General features: G+C 35.7%; 1 protein-coding gene across 2 annotated transcripts in view; it reads right to left on the reverse strand.

Moving 5' to 3' along the window:
* Positions 1-21,221, reverse strand: part of Oseg4 (intraflagellar transport protein Oseg4) — a 122,656-nt gene that overhangs the window by 3,995 nt on the left and 97,440 nt on the right. For both annotated transcript variants that reach the window (XM_081756017.1, XM_081756016.1), the window contains 5 exons: positions 20,937-21,132; positions 18,376-18,588; positions 13,462-13,585; positions 7,468-7,599; positions 5,120-5,280 (listed from right to left, as the gene is read on the reverse strand). In XM_081756017.1, coding sequence (XP_081612143.1) covers positions 5,120-5,280; positions 7,468-7,599; positions 13,462-13,585; positions 18,376-18,588; positions 20,937-21,132 — 826 coding nt within the window. The remainder of the gene's footprint in view (positions 1-5,119; positions 5,281-7,467; positions 7,600-13,461; positions 13,586-18,375; positions 18,589-20,936; positions 21,133-21,221) is intronic.

The following is a 21,221-nucleotide window of genomic DNA, read 5'->3' on the forward strand; positions in this document are numbered from 1 at the left end:
TCCTGACCTTGCACCACCTGACTTTCACCTCCCCAATTATGAAGTCACATTTGAAGGAATAACATTTCCAAGAAGACGAAACTGACTTCTGAGGTAAAGTTATGGCTTCTGGAACAACTGTGGACTTCTACGAACAAGTTCTTCACAAGTGCATAAAGCGAAGGGAAAATTGTGAGGCCATTAGATGTTCCTACATAAGGATCGACTACCAAATTTCGTTTATCTCAGTCAACGGTGAGTGAGTCAGTATAATTCTTTATACTGTTATTAAAACATTGTTGCGCGCGTAAGTTAGACCACTGGTATTTTTGTACTTTCCTCGAAGGCTGCTCAATAAGGTTCTTAAGGAGTAGCTAGTAATATGTACGTTCATTTCAGAACTAATTCACATGCCTTTCGATAAGGTATACATACTGTAGCGTTGTACATATATGACTTAGAAAACAACGTTTGAGACTCTAATATACGCGTAATTACCTAATATCTTCATGTGCACTATACCTATTTTCTGCATTTAAACAAATGGTTCCAAATACTCCTATTAGCTGAGTAAGATGTCCACGCAACCCATCATTCAGCGACATCAGTAAATAAAATAGACATATTAAGCTACGGTCTTACTAATTCACAATACCGAAAACGTCGGGGTACATAACACACGTAACGTATGTAAAATACGTAACATGTACAATCTTGACTGAATAATACTAGACGAAATAAAATTATAATTGAAAACCAGATATGTTACCTCTAACTGAGTATATGGAACATACATTCACAAAACATGTACCATCAGCTTTCAATGATTTACTGAATTTAAAGCGTATTGGTGTATTTTAACCCAAAGTATAGCACGTTTTCATTAAAATTAACAACTATTAAACTAATGCTTTTTATATGCCTTGGGAATTTTTATCGGATGGAATAATGGTCCATACCAGTAGCCATCACATCGAATATGATCGAAGGCGACAGGGTGTACAAGGATAACGTAGGCGAAATGCTTGAAATTGTGCACTAATTAAAAATAATAATAATAATACGGACGACATACTGTACAAATAAGGTCTGGAAAGTAAATGATTGTGACGTAGTGAAACATATGCTTGTGTCGGGGAGGCGCAAAAAGACTATATATGGGACCGAAGACGGTTAATTTAATGGAAACTTACTGTTCTATTGTCTGATTGAAAAATATATATATACCGCAAGAACTGTAAGAAAAATTATTTTGAAACATTATTGTGTCAATTATGTGGAACTACCAGATAATATTTGATTCTTCCAAAATTAATAATTGTTTACCTATTTTCTTGTGAAGGTCTTGTTTGTGTTGGCACACTTCTGTTGTAGTGTAGTATGTATTTGTTGTTAATGTTCCAAAGGCAGTGTATGTGGTTAAATAGCTGTTTGCAAAGGAGTGGATGTGAAGAACATGTAAATTTTGCTTTCTGGTGATAAACGATCATCATATACAGTTTGTTTCACAAGAAACCGATATATTGGTTTATTTCAGGAGAACAAATAAAAATTTAAGCATTCATATAGTAATAATAAAAACCGAAAAGAACGAGATGATGATGTATATAAGAAAGATGTAATAGTAAATATAATAAAAAGCGACTGTAGTTGTTACAAATATATTCTTTTTCATATGTAATAAAATACTTACTATTTAAATCTCACAAAATAAATAATTTACTCAATTGTAGTGTTTAAAATAAACCAGAAATCGAATGTGACGTTAATGAGTTAAGAAGAAAAATGAAATAACATAAAACGTTGCATTTTTTGTGCCCAGATTTGGGAATTGGAGAATCTGAAGTTTAGTATAAGTTACCAACATAACTTTGTGAGATTTCTTTAAATACACTCCGTCACCACGGATTATACATTATTAAGAAATAAAAAGAAAATATATGTTAAAATGGATGCTAAACGTCAATCTGAGCAAAACTGATGCTGAACTTGTAGGAAATCTAAGCACTGTTTATTACCGGGTCTGACACTACGGCAACTCGATTCCAGATGATGTTGCAAACTATAACTAGACAAATGGAAATACAATTTAAGCAGATGGATAATCAAATGGCTCAGTATAATACGAGACTAGAAGATAGGATTCAACAAATGGAATAGTCCAATGCCAGGACAGAAGACAAAATTGAAGGACTTTTCAAAAAGTGGAACGTTCACTAGAAAACATACAGAGAATCTTTAATGAAGATGTGACGTCTTTAAAGGATAAACTGGAAGGGCTTGAATCAAAAGTGAATTTGGATCATAATCAAATTGCTATATTGCACGAACAGATCCAGACTATCAAAAGGAAGCTGATTCCCAATTAAATTCAAACTAATAATATTAGCAGTACAGGAATACCTAGTAGAGGAAAACCTTAGAACACCAACTACTCTAAATGAAGGAGGTGATACTAGATGTCTTAGATAGGTGGAATATGTTAGATAAGCAACAACTTTTTTGGAATGATATTGGACTTTACTGGAATGATCTCAGCAAACAACTCGCTTACTATAAACTGGCACACACTAACTGTAGGCTTCATAAAGTTCACTACATGTTATTTAACTTAGTCTTGTATACAATGACTATTGCTCACACCATGCGGTAACTCATGCTGTAAATAACAAACCAAATTCCTTTTGTGATCGGCCGAGTTTTCTTGCTAAATCATTTAATTTGGGTTGATCCATCGCTTACTAATCGAAATAGATTTTTTATGGAAATAAAATTGAAATAATAATTTTGAAATAAATAAATAAATCTGAAGAATATAATTTTTGACTTGCAGTTAAATAGTCAGAAAGGTTTTACATCTGCAAACTGCCTGCACACAAGTAACATCTATTGGCATCACACAAAAAGGCAGCACTAGTAGCGATATTGTACTATAAGGAATTAGCGCTATACACAGAGATGTGTTTGTGGCATAAATAGGATAAGTGCCAATTTATTTGTTGTTTAAGTTTTATATTCTTAAAAAGAAAAAGAAAGAAAGAAAAAAAGGTGGGATTGTGCTTTAGCTCTTCATCTACAGAATATTTTTTGCGGATCTAGAGTCTCCCTCCAACTCTTCCCAATATCTAAGCATTTAACTCAAACATTATTGCCGATTATAATTTTAAACGGAAATTATGTGACAAATGGAGGAAACAACTTTTTTTTTTTTTTTTTTCTTTTCGCGCTGACGTTCCCATTAACCCTATAATCTTTCTTTCGGAACATTTTCACAATTGCGAATTCAATGAAATTCAAGAGGTACGAAACAGGCCGGAACGAAAATCGAACCCGGGTCTTTAGCTTACCATATCGGTGCATGAACTTCTATGCTACCTTGTTCGCTTCACGACCAGCCACATAGTTTTATTTTTGAGGTCGGTATTTACTAATTCAGATTACATGAACTGTATCACAACTCCTGTGGTGTTTGGTTAACCCAGTTTTTAACACTACGAACAATCAGATATTGTACAATTAGACATTGTATGATAAATGGGTGAAACGGATAAATTCGCATCTATATAGAATATTGTGAAAGAAAAAGTTTGTTTTCACTCCATTTATCATATAATATCTAATTTAATCTTCATAGTTTTCATTAATACCAACACTAGTTTGTCTACGCACAGCAGTTTACAAAGGCTGATCCCTTTTAATCCAAACAAACTGAACTTGTTGTTTCCCACAAACATCGATCACGCTCGGTATGACGGTTACTGATATGAACCTTGCATGATATCGTAGTTTCCATTGCAGTAGATTCCGTTACAGCTACACCAGGAACATATTTTTCCACTCCTGCGTAAACGCTTTCCATAGGTCATTCACCGACGATGTGCTAAAATGCACACTTTGAGAAGTCTAAAAGCACAGTAATCCATGAGACAAGCATCTCGCCTCCTAACGGGAATATTCTAAAACGGAACTATTTGCAGCTGCTATGTATCGCTAGAAAGACAGTGATGTTTTGGTTATGTATATCATCGCCATATAATGCTAGTATTTCGTCCGTGTAAAGAACAGAATATGCTCCTGGTAATAGTCACCGTTGATTTTTTGACATTTATTTTCGACCTAATAAATCTTGACCTTCCTTTTTAACAAACGCCAGTAAAAATCGAAAACATTTTCGCCAAACTCCTTTGCATTGAAATACAAAAACATCGGTCTGTTTGATGAACATATCTCTAGATGATGACTCAAACTTTTCCATAGACACTTAGACAGATACATGCTTTATCCATAGTCATAAGACACTTTCAGCGGTCACCAGCTAGGTGGCGCCAGGTTTTGCCCTTCCTGTTTCGCTCAGTAATATGCAATGATGTTACCGCATGCACACTGGTCCTGTTGACAGTATGCAGCCTCAATTTGTCATATTTTACTGTTGATTATGTTGCATGTAATCGTTTGGTCGTAATACGCTGCGGTAAGGCTCTTTCACATGTCACTGCATGCCAGACCTACTTTAGCACAGGTCTTGTGAGTTTCATTGATGCCCTATTTCGATGTGATTTCGTTGGTGTTGTGCCTAACGTTTGATTATAACACTACCGGCTTCTTCTACCACCAAGCCATTGATTCTATACTTTTCATTACGCAAGAAATGTTAAAATTTGCACGGAAAATAGCTTTGATACCCTTCCCAAAAGCGACATTTTTTCGGAAACATTTTGCCCATTACAACAGCTTTACTCTGCTACACAATAGCTGAGAGACTGATACACGTGTGTATGTACAATTTTTGGTGCTCTGTAAAGCCGGGTTGGACAGATGTCAGTGTCTGTATGTTGTTCGGATCGAATCGGATCAACCTCTGTAGTACACTTCATGTGGTTTGAATGACAAAGTACCAGCCTCAAGAGTGAAAGTATATGGCTGGTTAGGATGTGGATAGTAGCGTAGTGGGGAGTGTATTGCTACGGTACGCTAGAGGCTCTGGTCCTTTTTTTTTTTTTTGTACAGGTTCTCAATAAAAAACTAGACTATCATATCTAAAGTCAACACGTTGTTATATACATACATCACACTAAATATTTCGTCAAATTTAATAAATAAATAAATACACCTGCATTACGAATACCTTTACTGTACTTACCTTTTCCAGAGACTCTAATTTAATAAATGCTTTGGAACATGTTCCAAATGCTCTATTGGCACAGCTGGCCAATGCAAGAATAGCATAAATGTCTTCTGGATCCACTATGTCTTCGTACTCTCTTAAATGAAGAGACGTTTTCATAGCAGCATCCACATACCCTGTACAAGGGAAAGGAATGATAGTAAAATATTCCTAGTAATATTACAACAAATACAGAACTTGAAATATTATGACATATTCGTGATTATCTCATTGGTATTATGACCAAAACAAATACATGATAAGCTTCGTTTTGAAGTGATATTCAAAAAGAATTCAACAGTTTTCATTGGCTCTCTAAATAAAAAATTTAATAAAATCCATTAATTCAAGGGTTTTCATTCGCGTTCTAAATAGTAAATTTAATAAAATTCATTAAACTTAAAATGTATCCACTTTGATACTTCAAATTATAGATGCTATTAAACGTCGAATTTTCATGTTTGATTCATCCACGCAATGCTAGTGCTTTTCAACTCACTATACAATGTTTTCTATGGCTTATTACTGTGTTATTAACTAATACCCTTACACATTCCGACACCGGATAACGCGCCTCACTTAGCCATCTAGATCATAATGGCTGATGTTAACGTTATATTGCCGGTTAGATAGACATACGGAAGGAGATTACATGAAACACGCAGTAGGAGATTCATGCTGACAGTAAGGTGTTTCGCAAGCTGATGATCAGTGATGGCTTCGAAATGATGACAATTTGTGATAGTGGGAATGTCTCGCAATTTTTTAAAACAGTAACCCAATCAGACAAGGCAGAACAAACCTTGCATTATACCGCAGATGACGCAGAATTGCTCATTCTTCTCATTCAGAAACTTCCTGCCTCTTGTGCTCAGCATTTCAATATATTTTGAATATAAAACGAAGAACTCAGTGATGCGTTTAGAATTAAGGATTGCACAATGAGGAGATACAATGCTAGGATAAAGAACGATGCTAATAGTCTGCAGTTATTTATTGATTGTGTACCGTAGCTGTGAAAAGTATGGTAGTGTGTTCGACGTAGCAATATGCAATAATATTTTGTATTCCGTGTAGCAAGTTAACGAAATACACTGGCCTTGAACGGAGATAGAAGAAAGCCGCGGGAAGGGGAAACAGGACCAATAACTGTTAGGGAAACAGTAGAGGTAAAGCCAATTACCAGCGCAGGCACAAAAATGCCGCTGATGAAGGAGATCACGATATTCATCATAGAGAAGTATTACTCCCAAGTCAGAATCACTAAAAATATTACAAGAAAAATCCCGTGCCGAATTTAACACTAATATATCCGCCAAATCATTCATACATGAACTCATAAAGAAGTTTGACCAAAGGATCTATGCTAGATAAGGAGCATGAATACCCGTGTTGGAACAGGTGGTGGTGCAGAAGGAAAATATTCATCACTGGATGACGCAGAGTCCCACTAAGGTCCACGATGTATCTGTCTCAACAGTCGAGAGTGTAGTCAACAGCTTGCCGAAGCATCGTAAAGGAAATTAATCTGAAGCCATATAAGATTTCGAATTCTGTCTCGAAAAATCTACGGTCTTTAAGGTTCCCTGATCTATTCAGCTGTGACTTTTATTTGTGGGGCAACTAAAGACCAAGGTATACCACAACATTCACGAACCATTGAGACATCGCAACAGTACAATTGCAACGTTACTGCCAACATCCAATGGAACGAGTAGTTGCAGTAAGTTGCACTGGACGTGATTCATCAAGCCAACCTGTGCCCGGAACATGGCGGTCCACATTTCCAGCAGTACTATAGAAACGTACGTACGCTTGTTGCCTTTGATTTATGTATAATATCACCTTGCAATTCACATGGTCATCGGTTGGTTTAGGTTCCATTTATGTTGGCCCACTCTGTATGTAACGTTTATATGTATACTGTATGTAACGTTTATATGTATACCTGATTGTTTTTGAAGTTCAACAGTTTTAAAGTAGATTTAGATAAGGTTTCAATATAGTGGTATTTTAGAAGTGTTTGGTTATTTGTGCAAGTAAAAGATATGGATTTGTACTTGGGACTAATGGCATCAACGACACATGTTAAGTCTATGTTAGTTTAGACAAAAATCTAACTCGCCATAAGCAAGTTTTAACACTAACAGAAATTACATACCAACGATACGAATGGCTACTGACCATGCTTGGATGGATATATCCACAGAATGATTCCAAATATTCAAAGACATCATGCCATGTAAATTGAAATCTGTTATTCAGATAAAAGGAAAAGTACTAATTAATACTAAAACTTAAACTAATTATAGTAAAGTAGTTACCATCATATAACTGTCTTTGGGCCAACATTAAAAAGTGGTATGCTTCAGCGCCTCTCCATGCATTGTCCACTAACTTCGAATCTACACCAGAAGATTCATCCATCAAATACGTTAATGCACTGCTTTTACCACCTGCAACAATATTAAACAAGAGTTAATTGTTGTTTTCATAAAGCTCTTTTATCAGGAATGTACATGTAAATTAGCTATGACGAACTTCTACGAACTTCTATTTATAAACACCTGAAGTTAACTCCAACGTAAAGGCACAAACACTTTTACTCTAAGCAAAGCATTACCATTACAAATAAGACTTCATTGCTCCGGTTACTTTATTCGCCTATTGTCCTCACATAGATCTAATTTAGGGCTTTCTACACTACAGTCATAACATCTTAGACAAATATTTTAGTTTTCTGTGTATACTTCCAACTGTATAAACCGCAGGCAGGCTCCTCTATCAATTCCTAAGCAGTCTCGATATATTGTCAAAAGCATACAAACTCAACACGATACCTCGTAATATTTAGGGAGGTTACGTACTCTCACTATACTTATCGCCTACAACATACGCACATTAACTTTCAATAACGAAATAAATCAGAATGGACTATAATAAAAAATAAATAAATAAATAAATAAATAATAAAAAAAAGAACTGTGGTCTTATAAAATACTCCCAGTTACAACTAGTGGCCCTTCGTCACGTATTGCATTATGCACGTATGTATAAAAATTATTTCGTTATTCAGAATTCAAATGTCCTTCCATTTTTGCATCCAACATATTCTGTCTAATGCACAGTTAATTATCATTATAATGAATAGTTTGCCATCAGTGATACATGATTTGTCGCACATTTATGAGGGCGCGTCAACAAATGACACACAAGAGTTTATATACAAGAAATTGTATAGAGAGCATATTAAGAATATAAAAGTAAAGACTCATAATAAAATTACTTTTCAACATAACAGGGCTCTCAGTGGTCTGGTCTCTTGTAAATAATTGAAAAGTGACCAAAAGCACACGAAAAGTGATCAAAAAGTGACCAAAAGCACACGAAAAAGTGACGAAAAAGTGACCAAAATCTCATCATACCCCTTTTTTTCTTTGTCAATTTCTCCATCACCTCTCTCTTTGTTTGTTGTTTTGTTTCATCTTTTCTTCCTTACTTCATCTTTTTGAGCTTCCTCCTTTCTTAAGTTTTCTAGGTATGCTTTGTAGTTACGGTAAGCAGACTTAGCAGATGTAAGAAGCTTCTGAGTAAGTAGAAACAGTTCTGGCCTATTTCCGAATTTCTTCATCCAAGACATTATATTTAACTTAGCATTGACAGTTCTCAAAGCCATGCAATATTCAAATTCATCACCTACTCTTAAGAAGAACATACAAGAAGCATAACACAAGACGAACATGATGAACCACACACACACACACAACGTTGAGCGGAGCGTTAACTATTACGAGAGAAAACTAAAAGACTATTATAATAGAAGAAAAATAGACACAGAAGGGTTCTCAACACCACCTGAGAGCTTAAGCATCCACCAACCATCCACTGTGCTTTAGAAAGAATAAAAGTTGAAGTGAGAATAAAGCTGACTGTTTCACATGTGGCAGCAAGTACTGAAGCTTTCAGAAGAGTAACGACTAACAACTTTTTTGCCTCTTTCTATTTATTTTTATATTTTTCTAGAAAACTGCCAATGCAAAACATAAATCACACAAAAAAGTCATTTTACCTTCCAAAAAAGTAACTTTTAGTAACAAGTTTGGACAAGATAACTTTTAGTGACCAAATTGAAAAAAAAAGTAGTTTTTAGTTAAAAAAGGGAGTCGCTATGAGCCCTGACAACCTCCTATAGTATAACGTCGTAGGCTTCCCAACTTGGTTACTCGTGGCTCGCTGAGCGCAGTAGACGGTTTTGACTTTTTCCTTTTCTTTCGCATCTTATATACAGCATTAAAAAAAATCATTGCAGATTTGACTACTTAGTTTGGCATAATTACATTTGAAAGAGTACTCAATTTCCAATTATTAATTCGAAGTAGAATAAAATGATATAATAATAATAATAATAATAATAATAATAATAATAATAATAATAATAATAATGATGATGATGATGATGATGATGATGATGATGATGATGATGATGATGATGATGATGATGATGATGATGATGATGATGATGATGATGATGATGATGATGATGATGATGATGATGATGATGATGATGATGATGATGATGATGATGATGATGATGATGATGATGATGATGATGATGATGATGATGATGATGATGATGATGATGATGATGATGATGATGATGATGATGATGATGATGATGATGATGATGATGATGATGATGATGATGATGATGATGATGATGATGATGATGATGATGATGATGATGATGATGATGATGATGATGATGATGATGATGATGATGATGATGATGATGATGATGATGATGATGATGATGATGATGATGATGATGATGATGTAGTAGTAGTAGTAGTAGTAGTAGTAGTAGTAGTAGTAGTAGTAGTAGTAGTAGTAGTAGTAGTAGTAGTAGTAGTAGTAGTAGTAATAACTTCATATACCGACCAAGCCATGTGAAATTTTAATGAATGAGTGTATGTTTGTGTATGTTTTCTCTTTTCTCAATACTTTCTGACTCCACCAATGTTCCCATTGTCCTTTGTGATGTTAATTTTATTTATTTTATTAACTTACTGAGTTGTGCGCTATAGCTATAGAGTAAGGAAGCCACAGAAAACAAGCAAACATTGACACTTGAGAGCTGAGTTGACACTATGCGCAAAAATAGAATCTGAAGAATGGTGATTGGCTATACCTTTTGGACTATAGTCTCTCAACACATTTCATTCATCGTAGTAGAAGTTTCAAAATACTCTGTTCTCAGAAATCAGTTTTTTGAAAGTATAGTCATCTACAATCGATTTGTCTTCGTCATCGGAACTCAAACGACGGCGGATCAAAAAATTTCATCATTAGGTCAATAACATCTTCGACAATGTTCGAAGATGAATTCACCGATCATTCCGAATTGCTTCATAATGACCGTAAGAGTCTACTGAATTTATACTGCTACTGGACGCTCGACACGTAGCTAATCTTTAAGGTTTGCACGGTCCCTTCGAAGAGTTTGAATCAGCTGGAGATACGGTCCATAGTCTTCTCCATACACGCATATCATTTCCCTCTGTACTCTATTTCACTCGGGTTTTGTCGTTAAAAAAAAAAAAAAAAAAAAAAACTGCTTTTTACAAATAAAACAATTGTAACACACACACACAAATCATCTTTGTTTCGTACCGCTAGAGGTACACGATCCAACAACTGGTAACTACAGTGCGAGCTTCAAAGTATTTCTTTCAATTCTCCCGTCGCAGGGTGGTCCGGAATTGGGCGTACCCCCCTTTTGTTTCAACAGTATAGTGTTAGTTATGGTAGAATGTCTGTACAGTTACCTTAAAGTCTTAAAAGTCTTAAGAGTCATAAACATCGGTATGATCACCATCCATGTCGTAACACAGCTGAATTTTGCGCCAAGTTCTCGCAGATGTTTTGCGGAAATAATTCGGAGTCACGAATGTGAAAGCGTGTTCCAGAGCTGCTCGTAATTCCCGCGTTGTGTGATATCGAGTGTTTCTTACTTGTTGCTTTACGAAACCCCCGACATCATTGTCTGGTGTCGTCAGATCGGAACTTCTTGTAGGTCAGACAAAGGGAGCTGGTGAAGATGCACAACTTCTTTCAATCCAGCGGCCAGGAAACGTCTGATACAGGTAACTGCGCACGTAAATCGCAAAGTACGCTGGTGCTCCATCCTGCTGTATCACAACAGTATCTTTGATACCATTTTCTTCCAGTTGAGGCACCAACCACTCATTAAGCATCTCCAGGTAAGAATGTCCATTAACATTGTCTTCGAAGAAGTAATTAGGGATATACCCATTTCCGGACCACGCTGTAGTATCGCGTGATAAAAATGTGCGTTACTTATTGATCCGTCCTCGTAGGAACTTCCAGGCCTAGATCACATGCAATCAATTCATTCAGAATTAAGAATTGTTCTTTCTAATATCGTCCATTAACTGCAATATTCTTATCTTTCTAATTTCACCTTCTATCACGTCTTCTGGCGCGCTCTTAATAAGACACTTCTACCCAGTTTCTTTCTCATTTTGTAACTCTCTCCGAGAAAATAGAAACTTTTCTGGACAGTTTCGTTGCTCTTTTTTACAATTTTCCCGATGCTAATCTGGTAACATGAGAAAAGTTCCTTCTTTCTGTGGTTTTTAACATGAAGAGAAATGCTTTAGTTACTGCATGGATACGTGCAAAATTACTACTCAACATCAAGGAATTGAAACGCATTTCCAACTTGTAACGTTCTTTCAGCAGACAACACAACACATTTTTGAAGCAAGGATGAAATTTACTTATTGCTCTTATAAGGATTCCATAGAAAGGAAGGAACTATCCTACATGTTACTAGTTTAACAGCGCAGTGCAACCGCGGAGAAAATTGACAGAGCAATTAAACTACTTTTTTTTCCCCTCTGATACAAGGTAAGGTCTACCTATCTCTAAGTTGTCGATATGGATTTAATACCCACTATTAGTGGAAGTATATCCTTGTAGTTACTTAAAAGCTTACGAAACATTTTTTAACATTAATTTTCGTTCAGATTTATTTGTTTTTACATATGTTTGACAGAAAACACACAAATTTATGTTTCTCAATAATAATAATAATAATAATAATAATAATAATAATAATAATAATAATAATAATAATAATAATAATAATAATAATAATAATAATAATAATAATAATAATAATAATAATAATAATAAGAAGAAGAAGAAGAAGAAGAAGAAGAAGAAAAAGAAGAAGAAAGTTTATCCTTTTTTCTCACGTAAAACAGGAAGAATCACTTGTAAGGATTGAAAAAATTATAAGAAATAGAATCATGTAAAAGAAGCAATCATAGCTGTCCAATGAAGAGGAGCGAGATTTCCTTAAAGTATTGCTGATAATTAGTTGCAAATATCAGTCCTCAAGGAGTTTAGAAGTAAGTGCTAAAATCATCTCTATTACAATTTTCCTTAACTTTTGCTTCCACTTTCTGTTCCACCCACTTAGCCATCCATTTATTTCTCCAATACGCGTGACGGTTTTCATGAATTTCTTTCAATGTTCACATTTCTACATTACTGCCTGGTGCAACAATCTATACAACCAATTCAATGAATCTTTTCTGTGACACTTTATATAGCGACCTACAAAATATGCATTTCTTTTTCTTAAAGACATCTTTCTTCATTTATAGTCTTTATTTCTCATATGCATTTCAGACCTTGAAAAGTAATGTTACCTACTAGTACCGAACATTGATCAATATGTTCTTCTTCAAACGAATTACTTCATTTTTCAGTACAGACTAAAGCAGCAAAACAACTGAATAAATTTATGCAGGGTTTGAACTCTAAGCAATATTGTGATATAGAATTTTAACCTATTTGGCGAGCACGAATTCCCTGACTTTTACAGGTTTTCCATGTCTATATATAATGTAAAGAAGCAACTATATTTTTTACCTACCAGACGCTTCCTCATCTACTAGGAATGTTCATGTCCATGGAGTGTGTAGAAGTTTTGCTTGCAAAACAACCTAATTTATTTTATAAAACATCTCGTAACCCCTTCCAAACCTGGAGGGGGCAAGGCTCTTCTGAAAAGTAAAAATCCCTACTTAAAATTTCCTAACTTATCTAGGTGTCTTCAGCTTTTTGCGAAATTTCCTGACTTTTCCAGAATCTTTTACAACTCAGCTGAATTCCCTGATTTTTCAAAGTTTTCCACGAATTTCAGGTCGGTGGGAACTCTGATATGAAATATGACATTCTAATTAAAGTTTAAAAAATAATAAAAATGGAATAAGTAAACAACCAACCTAACGAACCAGAAGTTTTGCGCTTCAAGTGCTGTTGGTGTTCTTCAACCAATAAGGCTGCAAGTACATACAATTTTTTGACACGTAAAGGACTGGACTTCTTTTTAGCTTCGGTTTCAGCTAGCTGTAAGGAAGAAGTAGTAATAATAATTGATGAGGACGATGTTATTAAGAATATATTCCTTGATTCTAAGATCCTAATTTAACCACTCTATATACCAAGTACAAATAAATTAGTCCATGCCCCAACTTGCATGCTTATTTTTTTCGCAAACATTAAGATAGAAAATCGTGGTAAAATATATTAATACAGTAAAACCTATCTTTAACGGACTCTTTATTAAACGGAAACTTGTGTTAAACGGAAACATTTCCCGATCCAATGAATTTACTGGGACAACGGAAATCAAAATAAGCCTCTTAAGAGTCTGACTTATTAAAAATAATACAAAATTTATTATTTTTCTTTTGCTTGTTTATTCATAAGTGAAAGGAGATAATGAAATGCACCTTACCACAATCATAGATGATGTTATTTTACAACAAAAAATATGAACCTGAAGAATTTTCAATGTTGCCATTCATAGAAATTCCAGTTTTGCCAGAATAACAACGCCCCTAAAATGTAAGTTAAGGCAGCGACTAGGGTAACGATCTCAACTGCATTTGATTACGTATCATGTTATTTTGGTTTCCTGTGGACTACTCTTTAAATAACATTACTATTTAGTTTTAATAACTGTATGTTAAAACTATTTTGTTTATTACAAAGAAAGTACAACTTTTAAAAAGTATTTTTTAAAAAAAGAGCAAAACAGACAGTGATATGCAAACGGAAGCAGACACGACGGATAGGACAATAGACGGAAGTTAACGTGTGTACAGTATTTTTTCTGTTCATTGAAAGTTTTGTATATACTAATTCGCAGTAGAAATAAATACTGTAAATTGACTAAGGTACGGAGAGTATCTTATCTTATCTCAGCATGTCCATTACACGCAATCACTTTTTATTTATTTATTTATTTATTTATTTATTTTGCATAAGTCTACCTCCGTTAACCGGAAACCTATCTTTAATGGAAATTTTTACAAGTCCCGTTCGATTCCGCTAAAGACAGGTTTTACTGTATCAGGTTATCTAAAAAGTGTAACATTATGAAACCACATGTGCATCTTTTAGTTTTGATGACCTGGCATCACCATAATCCCGTCACTATAGAAATCACGTGATTTCTGATGAAAAAATTATGATATTTGGTTGTCACAGGGTTTTTCTCAAGCTAACTTCGCCGGACCATTCAGGAACTTAGGCAGAAACTGAAATAAATTATAGATTTACGGTGATAGGTCCGAGCTATAGAGTGAATGCATTAGAACCTCCCAGCCAAGTTCTCTTAATTTCTGACGAGTCGTTAAAAATGTATGCGATCCGGCGTTGTCAACGGACCCGGTTTATTGAACAATTCCGCAAGTTACTTTTGAATTGTTAGGTGCATTCGCGCTAATTATCGATAATATAGGTCCAAGTTTATCATTCTTTACGGTAGCAGCAGCTCGTAATGCACGATGCTCTTCCAATCCCACCAATCGCACTGCCTAATCTTCCTGAGATCGGCGTGAGCTCTGCCACAAACTGTAGAGCGCTTCGACTACGATCTTTTAAGCACATTGTCGTCGTACGTTATCCACTTTTTATTACTCGTGATCAACCGTTTCAGAAATGGCTGAAGGTCGTTACTTTCAGAAGAGATTCGCAGATAGAAATTCGATTGTGTACACATTTTTGAGTTAGACCATGTAACACCTAAACGTCAAGCTTCTTTTTATAGCCAGCCTTCTACAAGTGGTTTAACACTCTGACGTGTAAATCATTGACGATGTCATGATTGCTTACACGCCAGTCTTGTTCAGCTTTTGTCAGAATATCATCCACTTTCGCTGTGATTGGTCGCCCACTGCGAAAAGCATATTGGACATCGACATTCTCAGAAAGAAAGTGACTGAGCCGTATTTTGGGTGTTGTTTTCGGTAAAGTATCTTGTTTACAAACTACATAATTTTGTTCACGGGCTGCGCAGCATTTGCACCTTTATCGAAATAAAATTTTAAAACGTAAAACGCAGTTTCGCGGAAAGTTCCCTGTCTTTACGGCGCAATTCCCTACGTCTGATGATAAAAAATTCTACCATTTTCGACACATCTACTAGCTTCAACAATCCGCTGTCAAATTACGTTAAGCTTCAACCACTGCGACTCATGTACCTGCGATTTTGGACACTAACATCATTTCGTGTCCAAAAGACTTAATACTTTTTAAAAAATCTTACTCTCTCTTTCTTAAGAACGAACAGTACTAGAAATAGTACACAACACAACCTGTTATAGTTATCAAGAGTCAAGTTTCAGATCGTGCCTAATCAGTTAACGCATGCGCCTTTGGCATGGTAGTCAAGAAATTCGGTTTCGGGTGAGAACTCATGTGCTCCGGATTCCACATTAAGCTGTAGGTCCACGTTTAACATAGCCTTGCTGCTAAAAGGTACGCTAAAATCAAGGCATAATATCATACAATATTGTAAGACAGGTTTAAATACATTGATGTATATATATATATACTGTTATACACACTTAAATTACACACACACACACAAAATAAACATGTTTTTCTTTCTCTTAAATATTCGTTTCCTTTTGCCGTTCTTATCCTTGGTTTTATTTCATGTTCGAACTTCATGTTTTCACTGATAATATTACTAGGTATAGAAAACTAGTCACCGGTTCTATTTTTCTCTCCTCCTATTTCTGTTTTGACACAAGACACAAGAATTATTTTATCCAAACTATCGATCGCTGGGCCTCGGCTCGGCTATTGGAGAAACGAATACATAGTATAGTTTATTAATGGCCGCTAGATGCCAGTTGTCTTCTGTTTTGTTTGGTAACCGTCATATGTTTAAAATGGCTACTCCGCAGCAGAAATCATTTTGTGTTCTCGAGTTCAGTGATGAAGCGACTTTCCGTGTTAGTGGTTAGGTAAACAAACAAAATGTTCGAATTTGGGGCCTACAGAACCCACATGCAGTCATTGAACATGTACGAGATTCGCCCAAAGTCAATGTATTTTGTGCGATATCCCGATCACCTGTTTACGGCCCATTCTTCTTTAATGGAAACATGGCTAACAGTCAGCAGTATTTCGCTATGTTACAAAACTGGTTGTTTCCGAGGGTGCACGAAGACAACTTCATTTTTCAACAAGACGGGGCACCCCCTCATTGGAGTCGCCAAGTGCATGAATATCTGAATGAAATTCTACCGAACCGTTGGATTGGTCGTCAAGGAGCTGGCGACTTAGCATGTCTCAGCTGGCCTCCACGGTCACCGGATTTGGCACCCTTTGACTATTTCCTGTGGAGTTTCGTTAAAGACAACGTTTATGTACCACCACTTCCACAGAACCTGGAAGAGTTGAAGAACCGGATCCATACTGCCATAACATCAGTGACGCAGGACTTGCTTGCCGGGAGGAATTTGAGTATCGATGTGATATTGTTCGCGTCGCTGATGGAGGACATATTGAACATCTGTAATTTGAACTCTGAATTGTAATTTGAACTCGAGAGGTTCGTAAATATGTGTGCAAAATTTCATAGTCGTATGCCTTAAAGTTTAATAAATATATGCATTCGAAATACGTATATTCTTTTTGAAACAGGGTGTACAGTATATTTGGTTTAGAAGCAAAGATCTATTTCTATGCTACATATTCAAAGCTATAGTCTGATGGCTGTCAGGAACAGAATCAGATCCGAACAAATTCTTTCATTCCTCAGCTCAGTCCACGCTGACAAGGGAGGACTTAAGCCGAGAAGCAACCATAAATACTATAAATTTTTAAACATATACGTACCGGATATATATATATTCAAAAGCTGTGGGGTTTCTGGTTCGATCTCAGCCTGCGCTAAGTGAACTTTGTGGTGGACAAACACCGTGTGCGCGAGCTTTCTCGGAATTCTCCGTTTCCTTGGATTTACTTTATTCTGGTGTTATCATCTATCTCATTATCACCATTTCCTTTAACCTCAGAGCATAATTCTGGGACGTTAAACTAGAAAAGAAAACTGTAATTATGGTTTCATTATACTGGTATAGTCAATCATTTGTATACGTCAATTACTATTCCTCACACTTTCTATAGTGTCAAGAATCAGATCCATTACAAAGGATATAATAGGTAAGAACAATATTAATTAGTCAGGTGTAGATATACCGAGGTACTTAAACTACCTTATTATTCTGTGATATTAATATGGAACGAATTCCGCACTGTGTGTGTAATCATAATGGTTAGATCAAAGGCTATGTATGCCGTGCCATAGAAATTATCCGAAAATACTATCTGAGAACGACGACCAAGACATTAGAATGCAGACTGAGAATGGTTAGATAAGAAATGCTCAAGATTTCGATTCAGAATTTCTAGAATTATACAAAACTTGATTAGTGCATCTCTTGATTATACATCTACCGCTTTGATGATGCGGCCGTGCATAGCGTAGTCGCTAACACTGTCGTCTTTGGTGGGAGCAGTCCCGGATTCGATCGAAAAAGTTTAAAAGCTTTCTCAGGCTGGTCATCCTGAATGAGGTTTTCCTTATGCGCACTAGGCAAATGCTGGGATGGTATCTACCATAATGGTCCCACGTCGCTTCCTCTCTTCCTCATTTTTTTTCTTCCTCCCCAATTCCCCGAGCAGTGTGATCGCTAAGGAACGTCATTCCTCAAATCTGAAGGGCTAGCATGGCCATAGGATGTTGAAAGCCCAGAAATCTAATTCCAAATCTTAATCGTAACCCGTTTTGACGAAAAAAAAAAAAAAAAAATCACTTGAAAAGTTGATTACCATACCTGAAACAACAGTTTAGCAGCGTCCAAGAAATAATTAGCTTTCCGATAGAGCTCAATTGCTTGGATTATTTTCTTTTCATCCAACAAGTGATTCGCATACTTAGCAAGCAGAGTCCCAATTTCCTGGAGTTGATGTTGCTTTGCTAGTTCTACAGCTTGGTTCCACTGGTTCAGACTGACACACGTATCTACCGCAGCACGTATTTGATCGCACTGAAACAAGAACAAAACTCAAGAAAGTTAATACACAAATATTGGTTAATACACTACTATATGAATAAGTTACAACTATAAGTGTATGATTTCAGTTTAGGTACTATACTGAGCAGCGTTGTAAATTATTAACAATGACAAAAATTGCAGGGTACTGCTGCGAAATAAAAGTGAGACTTCATTAGGGATCTAGTCTTAGTCTATACGTTTTTGCAGCTGTGATGGACGAGCTTAAAAAGGATATCCAAGAATTAGCACCTTGAAATATAATATTTGCAGATGACATTGTGCTGATTATTGAGAACAAAGCAGCTCTGCAAGAGAAATTTAGATACCCGGAAAGAAGCATTGGAAAGCAAAGGACTTACAATTAGTAACACTAAAACAGAATATTTACATTGTCCATTCGGCAAAAATGTAATCGAAAATACAAGAATACGATTGGACGAAGAAAAGATGGTAATGACGAAGAAATTTAAATATTTGGGATTAAAAGTACAGGAAAATACAGGAATAAAAGAAGATATAAACAGCAGAATTAGCAGCAGTTGGATAAAATGCGAGAGAAGCAGCAGGAGTATTGTGTGATCGTAGGGTACCAATACGTCTAAAAGGACTTCAGGAGATTTTCAGGTGTGAAACCCTTACGTCAAGCCGTCAGAAACCTGAACCAACAATTCAAGGCTGCAGATTCTGTGCATGATCTACCGTTACGGGACGACCACGAAGTGACAGAATGAACGAAACACTGAACTTGCTGATCAGAGTTGTGCATCTAGTCCGAGGAAGTCTACCAGAAGGCACGCACGTGGTCTGGAAATGACACGCACCTCTTTAAGAAACTTAAAGGATTTGAAGATGAACCCTTACTGGTCAAAGCTTATGTACGCATTGCATGAATGTGATCCGGACTGACGTGTTGAGTTTCTCATTCAGAACGAAGCTGACAGAGACGTCTGGAAACGTGAATTTTGTGGACAGATGTTGTCTCATTCAACACGAACAGTCGCGTAAACAGACATAATTGTGTTTATTAGAGTAATACCAATCCAAACGAAACTGTGACAGAATAGCTAAACGTTCCTGGTGTCATTATTTGCGGTGGAATTTGAAGTAGTGTCATAGGACTATTCTTTTTTTTTTTTTTTTTTAAAGGAACTGTTCCCAGTGACACATACCTTCAGATGTTGCACGAAGTTGTCATTGCAGAACTTGAAAGTAATCCTCTTTACGAAAACATTCAGATCACGTGGCACCACGATGGAGCATCGTTTCGCTTTGGTGTTATTGTGAGTGATTTCTTAGATCAACATTTTGATGAATGAATTGGTTGTCAAATTGGCAATACCTCTGAGGTATTGACAAAGCGAAGTGTTCTGGGAAACCCCAGAATTGAGATCAACTAAAACACCTAATTGAACAATCATTCGAGAGACTAGATGTCAATCCTCGGTTGTCAGGGTATTTGTATATCAGTTCTGAAGAGATGTACCTTGTGTACTGAACATTAGTGGGAGACAGTTTGAATAGCAATTGTAAATACAATAAAGATTGTCAAGTCACCTAGAATCTTTCTATTTCAAGTATGCCTCTGGTGGCGCTGCTGTCGATGTGTGTTTTCGCGTACCTCCCTCGAAGGAGGAGGGGCAAGTAGCTGTGGCCGAGATCCTTCGATAATTGGATGCAGACAGGGTTCTTTCCCCAACGCAAAGGGAAGATTTCCTCCGTAGAAGGGTTGGCGGGGATGAGGCCGAAGTATGTTTAACTATTTTTCCGAGGACATACTTGAAATAGAAAGACTCTAGCTTCTTTTATTTTATTTCTTTATATATTGGAAAGGCAACTTTGTGCCCACCCTGTATATTGTGCTCCTCGTAGAACTAACAGATACAAAAAAAAAAAAAAAAAAAAAAAAAAGTATTTTAAATGCATAATTTTCATTGACACTTTTTCTCAATATTAATTATGAATTTTGTTTGAATACTCTTTTCCTAATAATCAATTAATTTTCCGTGCCTTCAATTGTATTCATTAAAGTTTACATCAACTTTCACAGTTCAAGACAAGTTTCATTGCATAATAGTAAATATTGTCCATTTTAAACAATTAATCTGAAATTTAGTTTTAATTGTTACTTTTTCTCACATTAATTCTTAAGTTAACTAATTACTTTTTTCTTTACCTTAATCTTTAATTTTAATTCATTATTTTTTTTAAAAAATTATCTTTCCAACTATAAGTTCAAACTTTCAGTCAAAGAAACTTAGAATTTTACATTTTGTATATTTTTTCTCAATATATGCACAAAATGTGTAAAATTACAAATATAATGATTAAACGAGGCATACTTTTGTATACGCAGCAACTGCCTGGGAGCACATGCCCACAGAAGCGAACATCCCACCAATGGTAGAAAGCAGCGGATGTTTGTCAGGCAACAGTGAAACCATGTTTTCCAGTGAAGTGTAGTCTTCTAACATATAGTAACATTGCACCAACTTCTCCTGGTTTCTTCCCTTTTCATAGTACTCCTTAGCGTTTTCCCTAAAATATACAAAATATAATATATATATATATATATATATATATATATATATATATATATATATATATATATATATATATATTCTTCC

Source organism: Thermobia domestica, chromosome 4 (assembly GCF_964235325.1).
Source record: "Thermobia domestica chromosome 4, izTheDome1.hap1.1, whole genome shotgun sequence".
Classification (NCBI taxonomy): domain Eukaryota; kingdom Metazoa; phylum Arthropoda; class Insecta; order Zygentoma; family Lepismatidae; genus Thermobia; species Thermobia domestica.